This window comes from Astatotilapia calliptera, chromosome 3 (genome assembly GCF_900246225.1).
Source record: "Astatotilapia calliptera chromosome 3, fAstCal1.2, whole genome shotgun sequence".
Lineage (NCBI taxonomy): Eukaryota > Metazoa > Chordata > Actinopteri > Cichliformes > Cichlidae > Astatotilapia > Astatotilapia calliptera.
In genome coordinates, this window is record NC_039304.1 from 33,118,276 (window position 1) to 33,138,186 (window position 19,911).

At 41.0% G+C, this 19,911-nt stretch overlaps 1 protein-coding gene across 3 annotated transcripts in view; it reads right to left on the bottom strand.

The window, feature by feature from the left end:
* Nucleotides 1-5,547: 5,547 nt before the first annotated feature.
* The window catches only part of LOC113019326 (double C2-like domain-containing protein alpha), a 48,866-nt gene continuing 34,502 nt past the window's right edge, over nucleotides 5,548-19,911 (bottom strand). For all 3 annotated transcript variants that reach the window (XM_026162948.1, XM_026162946.1, XM_026162947.1), the window contains exons 8-11: nucleotides 15,802-16,001; nucleotides 12,851-12,932; nucleotides 12,611-12,707; nucleotides 5,548-11,016 (exon numbers count right to left, since the gene is read on the bottom strand). In XM_026162948.1, the coding sequence (XP_026018733.1) occupies nucleotides 10,880-11,016; nucleotides 12,611-12,707; nucleotides 12,851-12,932; nucleotides 15,802-16,001 (516 nt within the window). In that variant the 3' untranslated portion in view covers nucleotides 5,548-10,879. The remainder of the gene's footprint in view (nucleotides 11,017-12,610; nucleotides 12,708-12,850; nucleotides 12,933-15,801; nucleotides 16,002-19,911) is intronic.

The window sequence follows — 19,911 nt, forward strand, 5'->3', positions numbered from 1 at the left end:
GTGAAAGGAGAGCTAAGCCGTTAAGGAGAGACTGTGTTTTTGCATCAGTGGAGTTAAAAAAAAGGGGAAAGGAGTGTAGTTGGGGTGGAGGGTGGGGGAAGCGTTGGTGTAGTCCTCAGTGCCGTGATGGCGTGTAAGCTGCTGGGATGGAGAGCGCCTGCTGTTGTCAGGCAGCAGAGTGCAAAGACAGCAGGAAGAGCAAAATGCTGAAGGCAGAGGCCTCGAGCCAGAAGGAAACACTGCACTGCATGACCGCCAGTAGAGCGAACATAAGCCTCAGATGACTTCAATGAAATCAAAGCAAAAAATTTCCTTCATTATTTCCTCCTGAGGTTTGTTTTTTTTAACACTCTTTAAGAAGTGGTTACTAGCTTTCTTCTTCAAAAATCATTCATGAACAAGAACAGCAACTGGGCCAGTGTCTTGAAATATTAAGACAGTATGCTGCTCTTTTTTAGCTCCAGATTTTTGGTTCTCACTCTGCTGGATTAGCTTTGCATGACTCAGAGTTCAGGCACTGCTCTGCTTTCAGCTGCTCTCACTTTAAGGGCCACCCTTCCTTCATGTCAAGTTTCTTCTGATGGACTGCCCCATGCAAACAGAGGCAGCTGGATGGTGCTGCTGTGCTCAGAGACAGAGTTGTGTGCCTGAGATGAATGTATTGAGGATATCTGCTCTCTGTGTAGCAGGGTGGTAATGACTTGTCGGACTAAATCGAGTCTAGAGGAGCCTGAAGTCTGAGCTTTTGGCTCGCGGGGATTGCTTACGCATTCGCTGATCTCATTATGTGAAACTTTGGCCATATTTAATATGAGCATCCAAAAGTAGGAATTGCTTTATAGCTCCTCTTCTGTAACACAGTCCAATTTTAGGGTGAAGTGCAGTTCAAAAGTCTTGAGACATCCTTAATTTATTTATATGTTGCTAGAAAAATGGGAACTAGGCGTAGCAATTCATAGAAACATGCACACATGAATGAAAATACAGTATATAAATATAAATACAGTACAAAACAAATAGTCTATGATTCTAACAAGCTTGAAAGTGAATATTTGGTAATGACAGCCTTTATTCTTCAACACAGTCTGAACTCTCTTAGCTTTGTTATCATTTCTTTAAGTCATCTTCAGGAATAGTTCTCCAGGCTTCTTGAAGGACATTCAAAGCTCTTCTTTGGATGTTGGCTGTCTTTTGCTCTGTTGAAGTCCAGGCTCATCTATCCAGGTATAGGGCAAGATGCATCTCTCAGGTCCCGTATCAAGTATTTGCTCTTGGTACGGGACCTACATACAACATACAAGAGAATTAGGATTAGGATTTTTCCCTTAAGAACATGACTTTCAGATACTGTTCATCTGCTGTAGACAGTTTTGTAGACAGGCCAGGGCTGTCTGTAGACAGCTGCTGCTCCTTCTTTTGTCCTCCACTTGTCCAGTTTCCTCAAGTTTTTTAAGGACACACTGTACACACTGCTGACGTTTGCCAGGTTTTCAGCCAACAGCTCCTTGGAATCACCTTGTTGGGGCAAAAAGTATAATTTTATTTTTGTGAAACCGTGTTAACCTTGGAATTTTTCATAGATTCAGCCAATGAAGTTGGAACAAACAATGTGTTTTTGTGACAAGCTTTTTAAAACGGGTTCTTCTAATTTGTCTGTTATGTGTAGACACAACACTGGTTCATCCCTTGAGTAAGCCTCCTTTATTATTCCTGACTGATTAATAGGTCAGCATTAAGCGTTTAACTGACATTTCTAATTGCATTAAGTCATTTGGTAAGGAGTGAGACTTTAAAGTCAGAAAAACACCCCCAAAGCTCTCAGTGCTGCTGAGTACATTTATACTGGTTAGAAATGTAGCAGGTGCTAGCATGGTAACAACTGGTAAATAAATTAGCACTAAACATTTACTTGAAACCAGTGGTGATGTCATCAGTTTAAACCAAAATTCCCTGCATTTATTTTCCCATCTTACTTCTAATCTGGAACATGAGCTGCTTTAGAGAAAAAGTTCTGACAGCCACAGTGTCCTGCTGTGTGCTGCAGGTCACTGAACAAATTGTGCTTCAGTTCTGGTGAGTGAAATTATTTGATCTTAGTCTGTTACTTACTGTAGCACCAATTAAATTAACACCGGTTAGCCGATCTGCGTGGCTATGCGTTGCATTTGAAACTCTTTAAAGAGTCCAAAGAAAAATGCTGATGTGTTTCATTGATATACTGCAGCAGAATTCCTTCATAATTTTGTAAAAAAAAATCATCAGGATCAACCAATAAATCCAGGTGTAGTACAGAATGTAGTACCCTAACAGTTTGATTGGTGTAACATCTCCGAAGATTTGTGTCCCACCCACTAATTTGAAAGTAATCCACGCACAAAACACTAAAACCTACATTTGTTGTGTAAATTATATATAAAAATATAAACCCAGATGTTGCAAAAGTGGTTTCAAAATATTATTTTAAAATACAAAATCGCTCTTCTGGCATTTTTCTACTTTTTGAATTTGAACTTTTATGCCAATTTAAAAAAAAAAATGTAAATGTACTTTTTAAGTTTTGAGTTTTTTTATTTATTTAATAACAACTGAAACGAGGTAGATTCTAAAAGTTAAGTCTTATCTGAACTTGAGGATTCAGTATCTTTGACTTAAATGTCAAAAATGTATTTAAAAAACTGTTGTAAAATCTACTTTTTCAGGTTGCTCACTAATTTGTGTAATTATTTTAAAACATTGTTTACATTTGCTTTCATTCTGGTCTCGAAACAAGTTTCTTCTTTTATCTCTGTAAATTATAAGCCCACTCTGTTGCTATCTCTCCCATGCAAGCGATATTCCAGCTATTGACCTTGACAGGAAAATGTATTTTTTGACTTGCAAAAGTGTGCAGGATAATAAAGGTGCCAGCATGTCCTGCATTGATAACATGTTTTCCTGTTCTGTCCTTGGTGTGAATGCAGGACACAACAGTATCTACATACAAATGTAAGCTTCCAGTGAAGAAAATGCTCTGTTGAAATAATAAACTTAAAAAAATATGTTATGCACATAAAGTAAACATGGCAAAGTTTCTGCAATACTTTCAAAAATAGTCTTACTGTGCCCCAAAAGGGGAAAAAACCCCCAACGTTAACAAAAACAGCTTTCACAACATTTGACAACAGCAAATTCAAACCCACCAGCGTGATTTCTCTGACAGTTAAAGGTACTTTCCTGTGTACTCAGCTAATTTTAGTATGTCTACAGTACAGTAACAGTTCAAAAGGGGATCAGTGTACCAGACATAGTCGCATCCAGATGCAGTAAGTGGGTCATGGATTATGCAGCTGGGTCAAACAAACACTGCGGCCGTGAGTCAGTTTGGCAGCGGCTGGATGCATCGTGATCGTCCTGTCAGTCTGCATCGCAGAAGCAGCATAATGAGATCTACTGACCTGCGGCGACGCTGTTCTCTTAGTGCCCGCTTAATGTGCAGAGAGAACTGGGGCCGCAAAATAGCCACTGTGAGTGGGAATTAACGCTCGGAGACGGATTGCTGTGGATCTTTTTTTAGAGAAACTGTTGACGGCTCCGCCGCAGGAATGTTGTCTTGTCACGGCTGGGGTGGAAAAAAGCCGAGGTGTTACAGCAAGAACCTGTGACACTCAGTCAGAATCTAATTTTATTATTTACACTTGGAGAGAGATCGAGAGAGTTACAGCGTGTTTCCTTTGCTTAGATATTTGTTATTTCCCTGAAGGCTGAACTAATTATTAATTCAGCTCATTAACAGTGAATAATTTGTCAGGAAGTGCTGCGCGGCGCCGACCTTCACAATAAGACGCATGAATTATTGATTGTATATTTTCGTCAACATGTGTCACATATGTTCAGATAACACGTCCTCAGTGCAACAGAGGGCAGCACAACCTGCTTTCAGTCTGCATCACCTGTGATCATGTGGAGGAGAGTATCTTTGAACCTGACTGTGTCACCATAGCAACTAATGCTGCCTGGTCCAGAGCAGGTAATGTTTGCAGTTTAGAATCAGCTGGAAGCGACACACTTTTACTGTGTTACAAAAGGCCCAAGGAGGTTTTTCCCGCTTAAGGAATACAACATGCAACCTGCTGAGCATGTGTTACTAATGCTGCAGTGTAAAATATGACTCGTGGTCACAGGAAATCACAGCACACGTTCGGAAAACAAAAATATTTTTATGCTTGAAGTCTCGTTTTCACTGCTGGAGTTGAAAGGAGTAGAACACAGATTAGTAAATGAATCAGTCCATTTGTAGGATGTCTATCAGTAAGATCATTGAATCAGTACAAATAATCTGACTTTTTCCACACTTCCATCACTGGACAGTCAGATCTGAGCAGACTGATGTTTAAATACGTCACTTATAAAGTTTCAGCGCACTAATGTGCAGCTCCGTGTCACATTACTGTTTCCCGAGTGGGAAACATCAACAGTTTTCTTACTTTGTTTCCTTTTGCCATTTTACTTGTATAGCTGTTTCTCTGACTGAAGCAGGCGACGCTCAGTTTGGTCCACTTTCCTGCCGTTTGTGCAGCAAGAGATTCAAAGTGCCCTTTTATGTGAGCGTGCACTGAGCCTGAAGCTGGAAGCCCTGAATTAACGACAAAGGTTGATAACCACTGTCATGTTGACCGTTATTTCTGACAGAGCGTTTAGGTTTTGCTGAGCCAGCTAATGTAAAGAAAGCCTGGATATGCTGAGCGTAGTGCTTGCCTGCCTGATAGATATCACCAAGAAACTCCCCAAATCATCAAGATGTTATGTTTTGTTTAGTGTTTGTGCAGTAAAATAAACACATTTAACTGTTATTTTAGGCTTTTTTGTGCATTCTGAACAAAATAAAACATTTTATGGAAGCAAAATAGTCAAAAATCTCAAAATTAGCCGATGCATGAAAAACTGTATTTAACTTCTTGCTCTGAGCCTGGTGAAAAGGCAGTTTTTTTGAAACGTCATTTGTACTGATTCCCATTTGAAGCCCTTTGTTTATATTTTGCATGGACAGTTTTATCATCTTTAAAGCAAAAACCATCTCCAAAGTTTTCCATGAGCAAGCATGAGAAGATGAGAGAAGCTGGAATTGATTAAATCCGTGCAGTTCCACTCTTGAACTGGGTTATCATTGAGTACTTTTATAATATTCACACAAATGCTTCTTAATAGAAACTGGGAGCTTCAGGCCCTTGTGTGGCCCATTATTACCATACGGCACTGCTGCCACACATCCAGCATCCCCCTGCTGTAACTGCACCCTCTGAATTTTCATCACAATCCCAGCTAGATGGCAGTAATGCACCCATAATGGCTCTGTAATGGAAACTGCTCATCATTGTGAAAAGTGCATGAGGAGTGTTGTCCTCCTTTGCAGGAAAATCACCAAAAATATATATTCTTGAACAAATCTTAGTTTGCTTGCACCGTCGGAGATAATTTTCATCCTTACCCACTTTTATTTTCAGCAGCTTCTTTGCAGTTTCCTAATAAAAAGCATTAGTGTTATGATACAAGCACACAGCCCTTTCAGAGGACCACACAGCAGCTCTCATATTGCATTATGTGTGCTCTGCTGGCACTAATCCCCACAGACAGGACACAATCTGGGTTTGGCTAATACACTCAATTTTAAAGGAGTTTCCTTATGCAAACATAATTTACATTTGTTATTTTCACATTTTTGTACAGTTTTTTTATTGAGTTTAATTCCTCTTTCTATCGACTCGCTAAATGCCACTGTGGTGTTTTACACCTGGTGGCTGCTTCATTTAGATGTTATTTGTGGAGCCTCTGTTAACCGCTGATCATTTGCTTTTAATTAAACCTCTTTATCACCAGGAGAGGCTTCGTTTCGCCTCACAGATGTTTAAAACTTTAATGTCCTCAAATGCTCCTCCACTTTTGTTTTTTGTTTTGTCCTTACAGTAATCTCAGTTTTGATCTCAAAACCAGCAGTCCAATTTTCTTTCTTGCAGCTTCGGCAAAAATAGGAGATTTGATTTTTTTTTCTTTTCTTTTCTATGAGCTGCAAAAACTTGCTCATGTTTTTCTTACAGCTGGAAAATGCCTGTTTATAGAAACTATTTTAAATAACTTGACGCCACCAGAACAGAGTGATGATAGCTTTAAAAGTACTTTGCTACATTTGTAGAGAATAGATGGTAAAATTTGATTATTTTAAGGCTTATATGGGGTTACATTAGCTTGTGAATATGGCAATGTGGAGAAAATCGTGAGCCACACTCTATTTAAATGTATATTTTGCTAGAAAAATGGACCCCAGGCTTCCTGAAGGACATTGAATGCTCTTCTTTGGATGTTGGCTGACTTTTGTCCTGTTCTCACTGCACCTCACTGCCTCTGGGGAGGCCAATCCGTCACTGATAGTGCTCCACTGTTTTTTCTATTCAGGTATTCTTTCACTGCCTCGGCAGTGTGTTTGGGATCATTGTGATGCTGAAAAATTAAGCTGCTGCCAAGCCTATGTTTTCCAGATGTTACCACATGTTGGATCAAAAGCTGATGGTACATTTCTGAATTCATAATTCCACAAATTTTGACAGTCACTGTTGTACATCTTTTCTTACCACCTCTACAAACTGATGAAGATTTGAACCAAGGATTTCATCATCTCCATCAGACCCGTTGCCACTGACTTTCAGCCTTAGACCTGCCGTTTGTCGTCCACTTGTCAGTTTTCCTCACATTTTTAAGGACACGCTGCACACCATGCTGAGACATGCTAGGGTTTTGTCTAATAGCTCCTGGAGAACACAAAAAGTATTATTTTATACCTGTTATCTGTGTTACCAGTATTATGTTTGAGATTTTTCATAGACTCAACTAAAGAGACAAGAATGCACAATGCCCGCTAGTAACAGATCATTTTAAATTGGTTGTCTGTTATGAGTAGGCACAGCACTGGTTCATCTCTTGAGCTGGGTGCCGTTTTTATGCTTAAATGATTCTTGGGTCAGTGTTAAGTGACTTTAAGTGAAAAAACAAGAAGAAGACTTGTTCAATACAATATGGAAATTAGTAGGTCACTGTTTAGTGTAAATCCTTCCTGATTGTGTCCCTGCTGTTAGAGGAAAGTGACTTATGAAAATCATTTAAATCTAAAATCACATTATACAAAGTGTATTAGACTTTTTACCGTGTTACCTGTATTTGCAATAGTAGAATCACCAAAATAAAGCCATTTTATTTCCTGTAATCACAGAGCAGTGATGGTGTTGACGTGCGAGCAGATCCAGGAACAAACAGTGACTAAGATGAAACCGTGGCAGCCTTATCTCATTTCACAAAGAGCTTCTTTCTCGCTCAGGCTACTGGAGAAAATGCACAGTAATCACAAACTGCACAGCTGCTGGCAGCTTCACGTGTTTCTCTGAAGCCTTTTTTCCCAGTTATTATCTGGAATGAACTTCTGTCTCACTGCCCGTAATGCTGAGTCAGTCAGCTAGCTCACGTCAACACTCAGGGCGCCCTGCCCACACAAACTCGGGTACACAAGGTATAAAAAGGAAGTCTCAATGCTAGGCTCTCACCTGCCTGTCAAATGGAACAAGTGAAACATTCAATAAGTCATGATGATACTGTAAAACTAATTTGATCTGGATGAGAAGAAATGCTTCAAAATCTTATTTATTATCTTTCTTCATCCGATAAGTGAATAAAATAAAAGTCCACCCAGATCTGACAGAGGGATGGAAATAATTCAGAAGTTTAAAGGATAAGATGCCTTTCATTAAATTTGTAAAGAACATGCAGAGACAGGCAGAAGCTTTTTGAGGCCAGTGATGGCAGGAAAAACCACACTGCACTAAGGGGACTGTAATGCACGGCGGTGGGAACGCATAAGTGCGGCAGTCTCCCTTACAGTGATGTCGGTGAACTCAAATCTGTTGAAGGAGTCATAAATTTTAAGATAATCTGCCCAAAAGAATGATACAAGCAACAGAACTTGGATTTTTGTTTTGTTTTAGAGCCCAGAGTCTTCCACTGATCACACAGAGCATCTGCGTGAAGCCAAGGAAGGAAAGAAAATAAGGCGATGCTCTTGTGTGGATAAACTGAAGATCCTCACCTCGCTGCCATCACAGAGAGAAAGTAGTTTATTTCATACATGCTAGTGGCCAATCAGTTCTACAGCTAAAAGATGGTAAATAGCATTACTACAGCTCCTCCTCCTCCTAAATCCTAAATGGACAAAACAGCTCTGCTGCTAAAAGCTCCACTCTGCTCACCAGCCAGCTGTTAAGTGTGTCTGTGTGCAGTTCGGTGCTGAGCTGCTGGTTGGAGCTTTTGTAAGGATTTTCACTGAAAGCTGCTGACAGTGAAATGAACTGAAACGGAAGCAATAATGTCGATTCATTGCTTCATTTTCTCATTGTCAGTAAGCATAGTAAAAATCACAAGACTCAAACCCAGAAAGATACGTTTTACAGCAGAAATTTCCCACTATAAATTCAGCAGCATTTGAATTTACAAAAAAAAAAGTTGGAAAGCTGTGCAAAATGTTACAAATATAAATGAATCTCGTAAATCACAACAGAACATAGAAAACAGCAAATGTTTAAACAGAGAAAGTGTACCATTATTAAGAAATAATAAAGGTTATTTTTGAATTTTATGGCAGCAACATGTCTCAGAAAAGTTGGGAGAGGGTCTTGTTTACTGCTGTTTAGCATCCCCTCCTCTTTAACAACAGTTCATAGACATCTGGGAACAGTGGAGACCAGCTGATGGATTTTTGTCCCATCATAATCTGACATGGATCTAGCCACTGAACAGTCCTGGGCCCATGAGCCAATGCTTGAGTTGTTGAAAGGTCTGGATAGCGGGCAGGCTTCTTCAGCTCCCTGACTCTTCTGCTGTGATGCCATGCTGCTGAAATACATGCAGTATGCTATTTAGCATCACCTTGCTGAAATCTTCTAGGCCTTCCATGTCTAGGCCAAACATGTCATCTGGATTGGAGCTTCTGCTGCTCTAAAACCTGTAAATACTCATATACTGATCATATATCCAGTGCAAGCTACCAATTTCACAGGCACTAATGCACAAACCATCAGAGATGCAAGCAAGTCAGATCATCGATCTAGTCTTAGTCTGGACGATGCAGCGTCCATATTTGCCAAAAGGAATTTCAAATTTAGATTTGTCTGACCACAGAAGAGTTTTCCACGCTGCATCGACACTCTCTCACCACAACAGTGTTTCTGACTCCTGCCCACATTTGGCTTCTTCAGTATAGCTTTCATAGCTGCTTCCATTCCAATTTTTTAGACATGTTGCTGCCACTGAATTCAAAATTACTAATATTTTGCTTGAAGTAGTAAAATACCTCAGTTTAAACATGTCACATGTTTTCTATGATCTACTGTGAATAAAATGAACTTTGCAAATCACTGAATTCTGTTTATTTTACAAAGCATCCCAGCAACATTTTTTTTAATTGCAGTTGTATTTATTACATTTTGTAAAGATTCAATTTATGTTTTAATTGCTGCAGTTATTGTTTACTGGAGCAGAAAGTTGGTGTGTGTGTTGGTTTCCTTTCACCTTACACATTTGATGGATGGACTTCTGCTCTCTGTAGTCAGAGAAGAGGCTGCACTTACAGTTCAACAACACCAGGTGGCAGTATTAGCTTTACTGGCTTCCTACCAGGCTGTGTGATTGAAGGAGTCCACTGTGGACTAAAACAAAGATAAAAACAACCATGCAAGCTTTGCAAAAGACAAACATCCCAAACAAGTGAAACAGCGCACATATATTTACATATTAACACCAATGGCATTGTGAGCATGCCTGTTCACCACACAGAGAAAACCTGCAGCTGAAAGCAGTCGACAGTAAAGCAGCAGCCATGGAGTCACCATAAAGCACAGCGCTCTACACCGGTTCATATTTACAATTTGTATATGAAACAAAGGCATGTGACTTTATTTACTGTGCCAGAGTACAGTCATGCATGGTTAGTCGTAAAACGCTCTGCTGCTGTGAAACTCCCGTTACTGACGTTGGCCTTACAAAGTAGGGAACGTGAAGCAAAACCGACCGACACCGATATCAGAGCTGACACGTCAAACAACTGCGAACAACATTAAAGAGCCATTACCGTTAAATAAAATACAGTTTCTTCTAGGGAACAACACGTTGATGAACATTTCCAACCTTTTTTTCTTTTTTTTTAAAGTTTGCTCCATCAACACCGAACATGCAAGTAGATCACACACGAACCATCGACGTGGAAGAACCAGTTTTCTTATCAGCTCGTGCTGTCAATCCAGTGACGATCAGAGGAAAAAAAACATCCGCCAGTATTAAGACCACTTGGAAATATCTTCGGAAGCATTAGGCAATCATTATTGCACGGAGAGGTATGTGCGCTTTGAGACAGATGGGCATGACCGCGGAGTTTTAATGTCATGAATTTAATAAGAGCAAGCAAACCTGACATGCGGGACTGCGCGAGAGAATAATTAAACATTTCCCCTCGTCAAACGTCCCGGCGCAATTATTCTTCGTGAGTGGGCTCTGTCCACGAGGAGCATTTAGACCGATCTTAAAGCACTGAAAGGATGTGAATGCTTGCCAGTACTGTGAAGAAAATGGTTTCAGCTTTGTGTTGGGACTGTTTAGATCCGAGATTAGAGTATTGATCTGTGATTGTGGACAACCCTCCCCCCACCCCACCCCACCTGTCTGGGCATGATGTTTTGAATTATGACACAAAGGAGGATATGGATCCATCACAGTCATGCAGAACAATCCTTAAAACATGCGATGAGACGTCCTTCATCCCGGGTCTTCAGGCAGTCCCTCTGGTGTCAGTTATAGGGGAGGAAGCTCGGGTTCATTCCTGCAGCGTGGATCCGGGCAGCTCGTTGGTCAGTGTGTGCCAGCGCTCCACTTTCTTGCCCTTGTTCTTCAGACAGTCTATCCAGTGCTGCAGAGTGTCTCCCTGTGAATGACACCCTAAGGATACCCCCCCTTACAAAAGCAGAAACAGAGCAGACAGTCAGAGGTCAAGAAGAGCAGGCACAGCAAGCTCCAGCACACAGCTTCTGAATATGTCTTGTATTGTTTTGTATTCCATTTTATTTATAATAGACGTCTAAAACACAGAGGATCAACAATGAAACCTCATGTTCCAGGCTTTTAATGGTTTTTTTTATTCTGATCAGGTACTAATTAGACCTGTACATATTTTTTACCTTTGTCTAATGAAGTGTGTTCAGATTGGCCATTAATTGTGCTGAAAAATTAAAACGTCAGTAATGTTTTTTCTTTTTTTCTCTTTTCTTTCTTTTTTTTTTTTAAAGCTTAGGTAATGGGTTGGGAAAAAACAGCATTGTCCAAAATACACCCGCAATAAAAGACATTTGCATAACGAACAATAACCGAAAAAGCAGAAAGACTTCAAGCCGGATTGGTTTCTAAGTAAAAAAGGGGAAAAATGAACACGGCTGAGTCAAGTTCCCCTGCAAACAGCCCATTGTGAATGGCTCTCCAGTTTTAGATCTAAGCCCCATCTTGTTTTTCACATGTGTTGAAGCACCTAGAGTGCGTATTATTTCAGGTCGGGAGATGTAGTTAGTTTGACTCATGAGCTTGGAAAGTGTGTATCCATTTCCATATGAAAATAATCCTTAACAAATGCCATTGTTCCAATTTGAGGAACATATGCCCACAACCTGACTGCCCATCTGCTTCAGAAAAATACCACAAACTGTATTTTTATGCAACATTTTCACAGTAGAAGAAGGTTTGGTGCTGAAAGTCTTGAACTAGGGCATGTTTGTCACTGTTTCTGTTCAGAACTGTTATCCACAAAAGACGTTTGGTTTGCTGGTGTCAGGATCTCATCTCTGCTTTTACCTATGATGTTAGCACAACAGAGTCTGAGGTCAAGGTCCTCAGCTGGAAATAGGTGGAGTGCCCACTCTGGGTCAGCGAGAGCTGAGTGTGAAAGCAAAGCTGTCGGTGAACCGCTCGATCCACGTTCCTAACATCACCTGCGATCACAGGCTTTGTGTAGTGACCGAAAGAATAAGATTGCAGATACAAGCGGCAGAAATTAGCTTCCTCCTACACGTGTCTGGACTCTCTTTTAGGGAAAGGGTGAGGATCTCGGTTATTTGGAAGGGGCTCAGAGTAGAGCCGCTGCTCCTCCATATTAAAAGGAGCCAGTTGAGGTGGTTCAGGCATCTGACCAGGATCCCTCCTGGAAGCCACCTAGATGAGGTGTTTCGGGCATGTCCTACAAAGGATGTCCCGGGGTAGACCCAGGACATTACACCTCTCAGCTGGCCCCATTGTCCCCCATAGAGCTGGTGGACGTAACTGGGAACACTGTCTGGGCATCGCTGCTAAGACTGTTGCTCAGAAAAACAGCAGAACATGGACGGATGGACGGACATCTTCATGTGATTTGCAAAATAAAAATGTAGAAAAATGCCAATGAAGAATTCAAACTTTTTACCTTAAAAGAGATTTAAAAGTGGAAGTAAATATAATCAAATGCAAGAATCTTAGGCTAAACATCTAAAAATGACCTGTAGCCTCACTCGTGGCATGAACTTACCTATGAAGTCATTGGATTTTCCTAAATCATAGTCCCACACGGTGACCTCCAGCGTCTTGGTCGCTAATTCTGAGAAGGAGATCTCATAGAAAAACTCCTGAGTAAAGACAGAGTGAACAGTCAGAAGATCTCGAGTCTCAGAAAACCTTTAATGCAGCTAACTGGTTGGAGGATACATTTAAAGCTTCTAAATGAGCTGCGCCTTCGCTTTCAGTCATTACTGAAGTGGATGACGCGTACCTCATTAAACTCCGGGTTGAGAGTCTTTTTAATGACCGCTGTTTTGTGCTTGGATTTCTTGTGAACGTCTGGCTTCAGGTACCTGTGACAGAAGAATGTTTTACCGTCGTGTATACGATTCATTACTGTTCATATGTCAAAGCAGTGGAAGAAAGAATAACAGTCACGGCTGTAAAGGTCAGAGGAGGAAATCATGATTTTTCTATAACTGTTGAGGAAGAGGAAAGAGTCAGTGATTGCTGTGTTACTCTTACTTCATTCTTTATTCTAAATGAATACACCATATTGAAGCGCTACTAAGCATTAGATCAGCTGATTATTATTTTTTGCACTAATCTCGCCAGCTGGTAGCTGTAGCTTCATATTGAACAGACAGTGATATCAGTCTTCTCTAATCCAAGTCCCCCATCGATCCCCTGAAGGTTTCATGTATTATTTGTTAAACCCACAGAGGGGACTGATCAGTATGTCCTTCACCAGCACAGCACAGATTGTAAATTCACAGCCTCCCTTTGCGAGCTGTCATTAAATTCTCAGGATATTTTTAAGCCAGCTGGAAGCAGCGTGGCAAAAATCTCTATTCACATTTGCTTTCCACCCACCACCCACAGCTTGGGCTCGAGCGTATGTTCCCACACACTCTCAGACACAACAAAGCATCTGGGAAGATGCTCCCGCCAAAGGGCAAAGATGTGAGCACGCATCCAAAATGAAACAAGATGCGTGATGTGTTCCTGTGGATGTGTGAGGGATGCATGCGTAGGTTTGGTGCATGTAAAGCGGGAGAGAGAGAAAACCGGAGTTTGAAGCATAACGGGAAAAGAGAAGGGAGATTAGTGTGTGCGTGAGGTGAGGCGAGCGTGCTGGCATTTCTGCGTTTGTGCGTGTCCATGTGTGTGTGTGAGCGTGTGAGATGGGAGGTTGTGGAGTGTTTTACTTATTGCAGAAACAGCCTCAAAGCCAGAACCAGCACTCAGGAAAACACTGACACGAGACGAGGGGCGATTTTTAAAGCTCATTTGTCCACTTTATGTCAGTTTGCATCATTCAAAACAGATACAGACACAAACAGACACACAGTGACACACGCAGTCTTCATCAGTGAGTAATGAATCTCCAGAGGACCTCTCTGACAACAATAGCACCCACATCTGGTTTTTTTTTCTAATCCTGGACCTCCTCATGATCCAACGCACCCATAACATTAGATCATGTCACTGCCTTTCAGTCAGTTTCAAGCCTGTCAATACCCATACAGTCTCATAGTTGTCTTATAGTCATCGTGATGAATGAGTGACACATTTCCCAGTGGCCTCTATTTGTGTGAAAAGCTGCACTCATCCCTCATCGTTACCTGATGTAAGGTTAACTCGAGCCATCGATCACTCGTGAGTGGCAACAAAAGGTGATTTATAGGGTCTGTATGAGCCAAGAGCCAACCTGAGGTATTAAGGTGTTGAAGGAGGGAGACGAAGATTGTCCTGAAACGAGGATCGTGACATGTGAGTCCATCAGTCTGATCTGTGTCACGTGTTCATGTATGAGAATGTGTGTGTGAGCATTGTTGTGTGATAATAATAGTATGTTTATACATATTTTTTTAAATTAGATGTATGCATTATTAAAAATAATTTTAAAGACTTGATAATTAGAAATAAAGTCCTTAAATATCACAGACAGGTAGCTAAAGAGATGACAATTTGTTTTAGTAAAGCTGATAACGTATGGCATCACAACCACCTGCAGCAAGTACAGATGTGTGTGTGTGTGTGTGTGTGTATTTCTAATATGAGTTACTATGAGGGCAGTGATCTGAGGTTAATTGATTAGCCTGCAGGTACATTTAGAGTGACAGCCAAGATTTGAATCCAGTCGAGTGCAATTCATATTATTAACCAAGGAAATCAATATGCTTACTATATCTCTTTCAAAATGATAGGTTAGAGGTGTTTATGTTTTGGTGATTATCACCTCCTGCACCAATATCACAGTATTCCAGGCAAACATCAAAGGTTTATGCCTCAGCTTTTGTTTGTCTGAAAGTCGCTAGTGAACACGAGTAATATTCAAATATCATAAAAGATACCATGTGACGAGTGGATCTTTTGCTCCCACTGATAGTCGCTAGGATTAGGTACCTTTTCATATTCAAACAGATACCTGGAAATTTGTACTGTACAGTTTTTGTGTGTATGTGTGTACTTTCTCATGGTGAAATAATAAATTGCCAACTTCATCATATAATTATTCTCTTAAAAAATAAGTTTCTGCTTCTATATTTAAGCATTTTGTTATTTATTTCATACATTATACACACCATACAGAATAAAACCTTTGTGTTTGACCAGGTGTTTCACACAGATTAGATGTGTTGCTATGACCACCTTTGGATTTTGCATTTAAAATATTTGTTGTCTGAGCAAACTCGCAACACGAACCTTTGACGAGTTCTAATTTCAGTGATCTCAACGTAACATTCACACATTAAGTTTTATTAAAGTCTTAAGTGATAACTTGATGAGGAAGTCACCTTGGATTTTCAGATATATGCTATAGAGAATAAAAGTGTACAGTCAGTAGCAGCCAGCACCATTTGGTTGGTATGCTGAAAAGTAGTGAATACTGTACCCGGCCCCATTGGTTCCTCGCCTCTAAGCAGGTATGCGCCCACTTCGCAATGCCGGTGTTTATTTTCCCATCTTTGCTACGAGGTGCTCAGTTTTTCTGGTATTCTCTGGTTTCTGGTTGCCACCTCCCTGCTGTTCTCCTTGTGTGTGGAGATCTCTTAAAATTTAAGGGGTTACTTAAGCAAACTGCTGAGGCTTTGTTGCTGCTGTGGGTTGGACCATCGAGAAATAGGAATGGCGTTTCAGGGGCGGTTCAAGGACATGGAGGCTTGGTCTAAAGTATTTTGGCTCTTCATGAAATTCATGACTTGATGGCGTGCTTACGTTTTAACGTAGGGGTCGGAGAAACCGTTGACGTCCATGGCTGCCAGATGGGCGCAGCGCTTGACGCCCACACACAGTCCGCCACGAGCTCTCTCCTTGGCCTCGCCCTTCAAGTCGCCATCGGTGGATGGCGGGAGGAACTGGAGGCAGAGCAGCAAGCGTCCTCTCTCCTCTAGACTTCTCTGCTGCTCCGTCTCCCACTGAAAGAGAGAAACAAATGAAAATCATAGAAACGCCAAACGAGCGGCCTTTGTAGTTCACACATTAGTGACTCGGCCTAAGCTTCAGGGTCAATAATGAAAATGAGGCAGCAGTTTTGTTCCACGACCTTCAAATCTGCTGCAATCAATGAGGTTTTTTTTTGTTTTGTTCTGCTTTTTGCATTATGTGTGATTTTAAATGTGCAGTGTAAGAATTAGCAGCTGACTCCGGCCCTGCTGAGCCTTTCACTAACTTGTGGCTTATTGATTGTTTTAGAGGCCCCACGACTTTATTGGGTTTTTTTCTCCCTTTTGTTTTCATCACCGTTATTTCTAGCCACAGAAAGCAGCTGTTTACAATGAAACAGCCCGATAAGCTCAATGCATGCTCCCTGCAGCACTAAATGACATACAGACAGACAGTCAGCGGCAAACTGGTGAACAGAGTGGTGTGTTTGGAAGCAAAGGAGCCAGATTTTCCCTCAGGAGTGAGTGGAGAGCTAAACAAAGCTCTAAGGAGTGTTAGGACTGGAGTGATGGACTGTAACGGTTCATTAGTGATTTTTCCTACCTTGAAGCTGTTTCCTGCCTTGGTTCTAGGCAAAGCTAACAGTGCAGACTCACTGAAACATGATTCAAATGAACGCTCATGTATTGATCTGATATCCATGACTGATGTATGATCACAAAATCAGGCTCAGTTTTGGAGTATAGTATAGCTAGTTCTCCTTCTCTCTTAATGGCCAGCTTGTGTTTCTCACCACATTCAAGGCTGTTCAATTAGTCCGCCTGTTCTCACATCTTTCAAACCCGCCCACAAATTTATTTCCTTCCCATTTGTCTGTTGCCCTGCGAGAAGCTGGCTCCACACTTGATGTATGTTGATTTCCACCTCCCTAATGAGCTGCTCTCTATCGATCTGTGAAGGTCCGAGCTGTTTCCTTACCAGGTACCCGGTGCAAATTATCCTCACTAATTACAAGTTTTTTTAAGTGCCCTGATTGCTGACGACAGATGGCAGAGTGGTTGTTGGTCTCAGAGAGAGACACAAAACATGGGAGACAGGAAAGGCAGCGTGGTGACAAGAAGGGGCGAAGCTGTTGAAACTATTTTAAAAAAAGGGAGGGCGGATCTCGAAGGAGATCAGTATGTGTGACATATTGATCTCCTTTGCTGTTTCCACCTCTTGCCTGAAGATAAGACTTAATGAGAGATGGAGAGATGCTACAGGAGACGTTTAGTGGAGATACAGTAATGGTAGATCTGTGGTGCACCAACAAAGACAGCTTTTGAAAATCAATGCACCTACAGCGATGCAAATCAAAAATAGCAAATGCTTCTTTCCTATAAATACCGTACATGTACTGCTGCTGCTGGCCATGAGGGTGAGTCATGGGCCCGTGAGAGCGCCGTCTTCCCTTTCTTCACCCTCGGTTGTTGCTTTCTTTCTTCCTTTCATCTGTCACTTTGAATCTATTCTGTTGTTCCGCTTCTTGTCAAACGCTTTGGTAACTATTTGATGTTGTCCATAGAAAATACAAAAGCCGGGAGCGACCAAGTAAAATGACTTAGAGGCTGATGTTTCACTTTGTCCAGGACGGGTCTTTGCCGTTGGACTGAGAGCGCTCCTGAAGTTTGTATCTAAGCTCTTTAGATGAGCTCAAGTGTTAGATGAAAGTCAATGAGCTCTTTAGGTGTGCCTGCTTAAATAGGAAAGCTACATCCAGGGATGAGCATAAAGTCCACTTTAAAGCAGGACTGTATTACCAGTAGCCTGTGGCGTCTACTTTAGCACATCGTCGTGTGTTTAGTAATTAAACAATGTATTTTAGCCAGAGTGTAGTCAGTGCATGATATTGGCCTAAGTTTACTTGCAAGAAGGGGCAAAGGTAGCAACCCAGAGCAGCACACAAAGACGTTTATTTAGGATTCCTTTATCATTTGATTTAAATACACTTGATACTCCTAAGTGTAGTTTTTCAGTGTTTGGGGTGAGTGTTGTGAATAGAACTGCTTTAACCCCCAAATTCTTACCAAGTAGTTTTGGAATCTAAACTAATCCAACAGTAAAGGTAAAGAACGAGTGACGACAAACAAGTTGCACAGATCCCACTTAGGGGGGAAACCGCAGTGGTGTTCTACCAAGCGAGGTTAATGGGTTTAAGTGGCTCTTTTTCCTGGCTGAATCACTGTGGTAGCTGTGCTGAACACATAATCCGGTCAGGTTCCAAGTTTCCAGCAATCAGCAGGAAGTTTTTACTGATTCTTCTGTTTACAGCATGTTTTAAGTGCAATATTGATTCTCTATCGGTTGAATATGTCTCATGTTTAGCGTTTAAAAGTATCCAGTTTAAAGTTTCAAAGCTGTAATGTGCAGCTGTCATGTCAGAAATCCACAGCAGCACCGAGATCGCTTTCATCGATGAAATAATTAAAGTGTCTATTTTACCACCCAGCGTGATGGAACCCCAGATTAATGACTTCGCTGCAGCATTAATCTCTCGTTTTATTTGTAACAGTGATCCATTTTACTGATAAGATCTCTGGAGTAGGTGATACTCACAGGGATCATTTTGTGCCCAAGAAGAGTCATGTGACCTCTGCAGAGAACCCAGCTTAACAGAGAAAGCTGATAACCACCATTGTGATGCCTGTTATCTCCACCTGGGATTTGTGGTCTTGTCAAACATAAATAAATCCTGACTGTGCTGAACGTCGTTGGTAGTATACCTCTCTAGTTGACAAAGTAGAAAATTTAAAGAAATGTTATAGTTAACATGAATATACACAAAATACTGTACAGTGCACTAGTTACAGCAGACTTTCAGCAATTTTTCACTCCTGCTCAGAAGACTACCCTAAACCTTGTTCTTCCAGTTCACCAGTGCAACTGTCCAAATGTCCACACACCTATAATCGAGAGATATTTGCAGACAGTGAGGATAAGAAATACTGGAAACATAAAGTTTGGCTGCTCTCGATTGCGTCATAGCTCGACTCTTTTCCTGCACAGCTGGGATTCTGCGTCTCATATCTGCGATGTAGCTTTCACTTTTTGAGGGTTGTCAAACACACAAACAGATCGGATGAAGAGGCCGCTCGGAGGAAACATTTGTTCTGCTTCATTTCTGCTGCTGTAAGAGTTTAAGTGAGAATTTTCAGGACGGATTCGGTAAACTCGACATTTAACGACTTGTTACACGGTTGTGTTCCTCTCTAATTTACAGACTTGATTAGGAAGAATTGTCAGCGTTCCTGCACTCCCCCACCCCTCTGTCTGGTGTGGACAAGGAGGCATGCTGCATTTCAAAATTCCCCCACGCGAATCAAATCTATTTAGCCAGGAGCTGCTCATTTTGGCCTTTCGGTGTTGCAGCTGTCACTGACTGACTAAATTTAGGGATAATGCTTTTTTTTCCCTGGTCATTTAAAAAACAGCTTAGGGCTTAAGGGGTAAAAGTCAGTGTGTGCATGTTAGTTTAGTTTATGCAGCTTTTAAAAGAACAAATAAAAAAGAATCATTCTTCAGCTTACAAATGAAATTTTGATTGGATTTGAAATAACGTAGCTCTGCTGAATTATTTCCACTCCGACAGCTTTGTTTGCTTTGTTGTGTAATTATTTTCAAAGATAATATTTTTTATACTGATAAATTGGATAGAAAAGTAAATAAGTATTAAGCACATGTACTTCTGCTCTAGCTAACTACAGATAAATATAGATCACTAACTTTATAGAGGTTTTTTAAAAATTTATCACTACCCTGCTTCTAGTTTAACACTAAAAATGCAAATGTATCAGGAGGTCACTTCGCCCTGTTTTGGAAGTGGAAGATAAAAAATGGGTGTTGTTCTTTAAGACAGGATGAAAAATGGACTGAGGGGACAGACAGGAGGGGGGTCATGTTGAA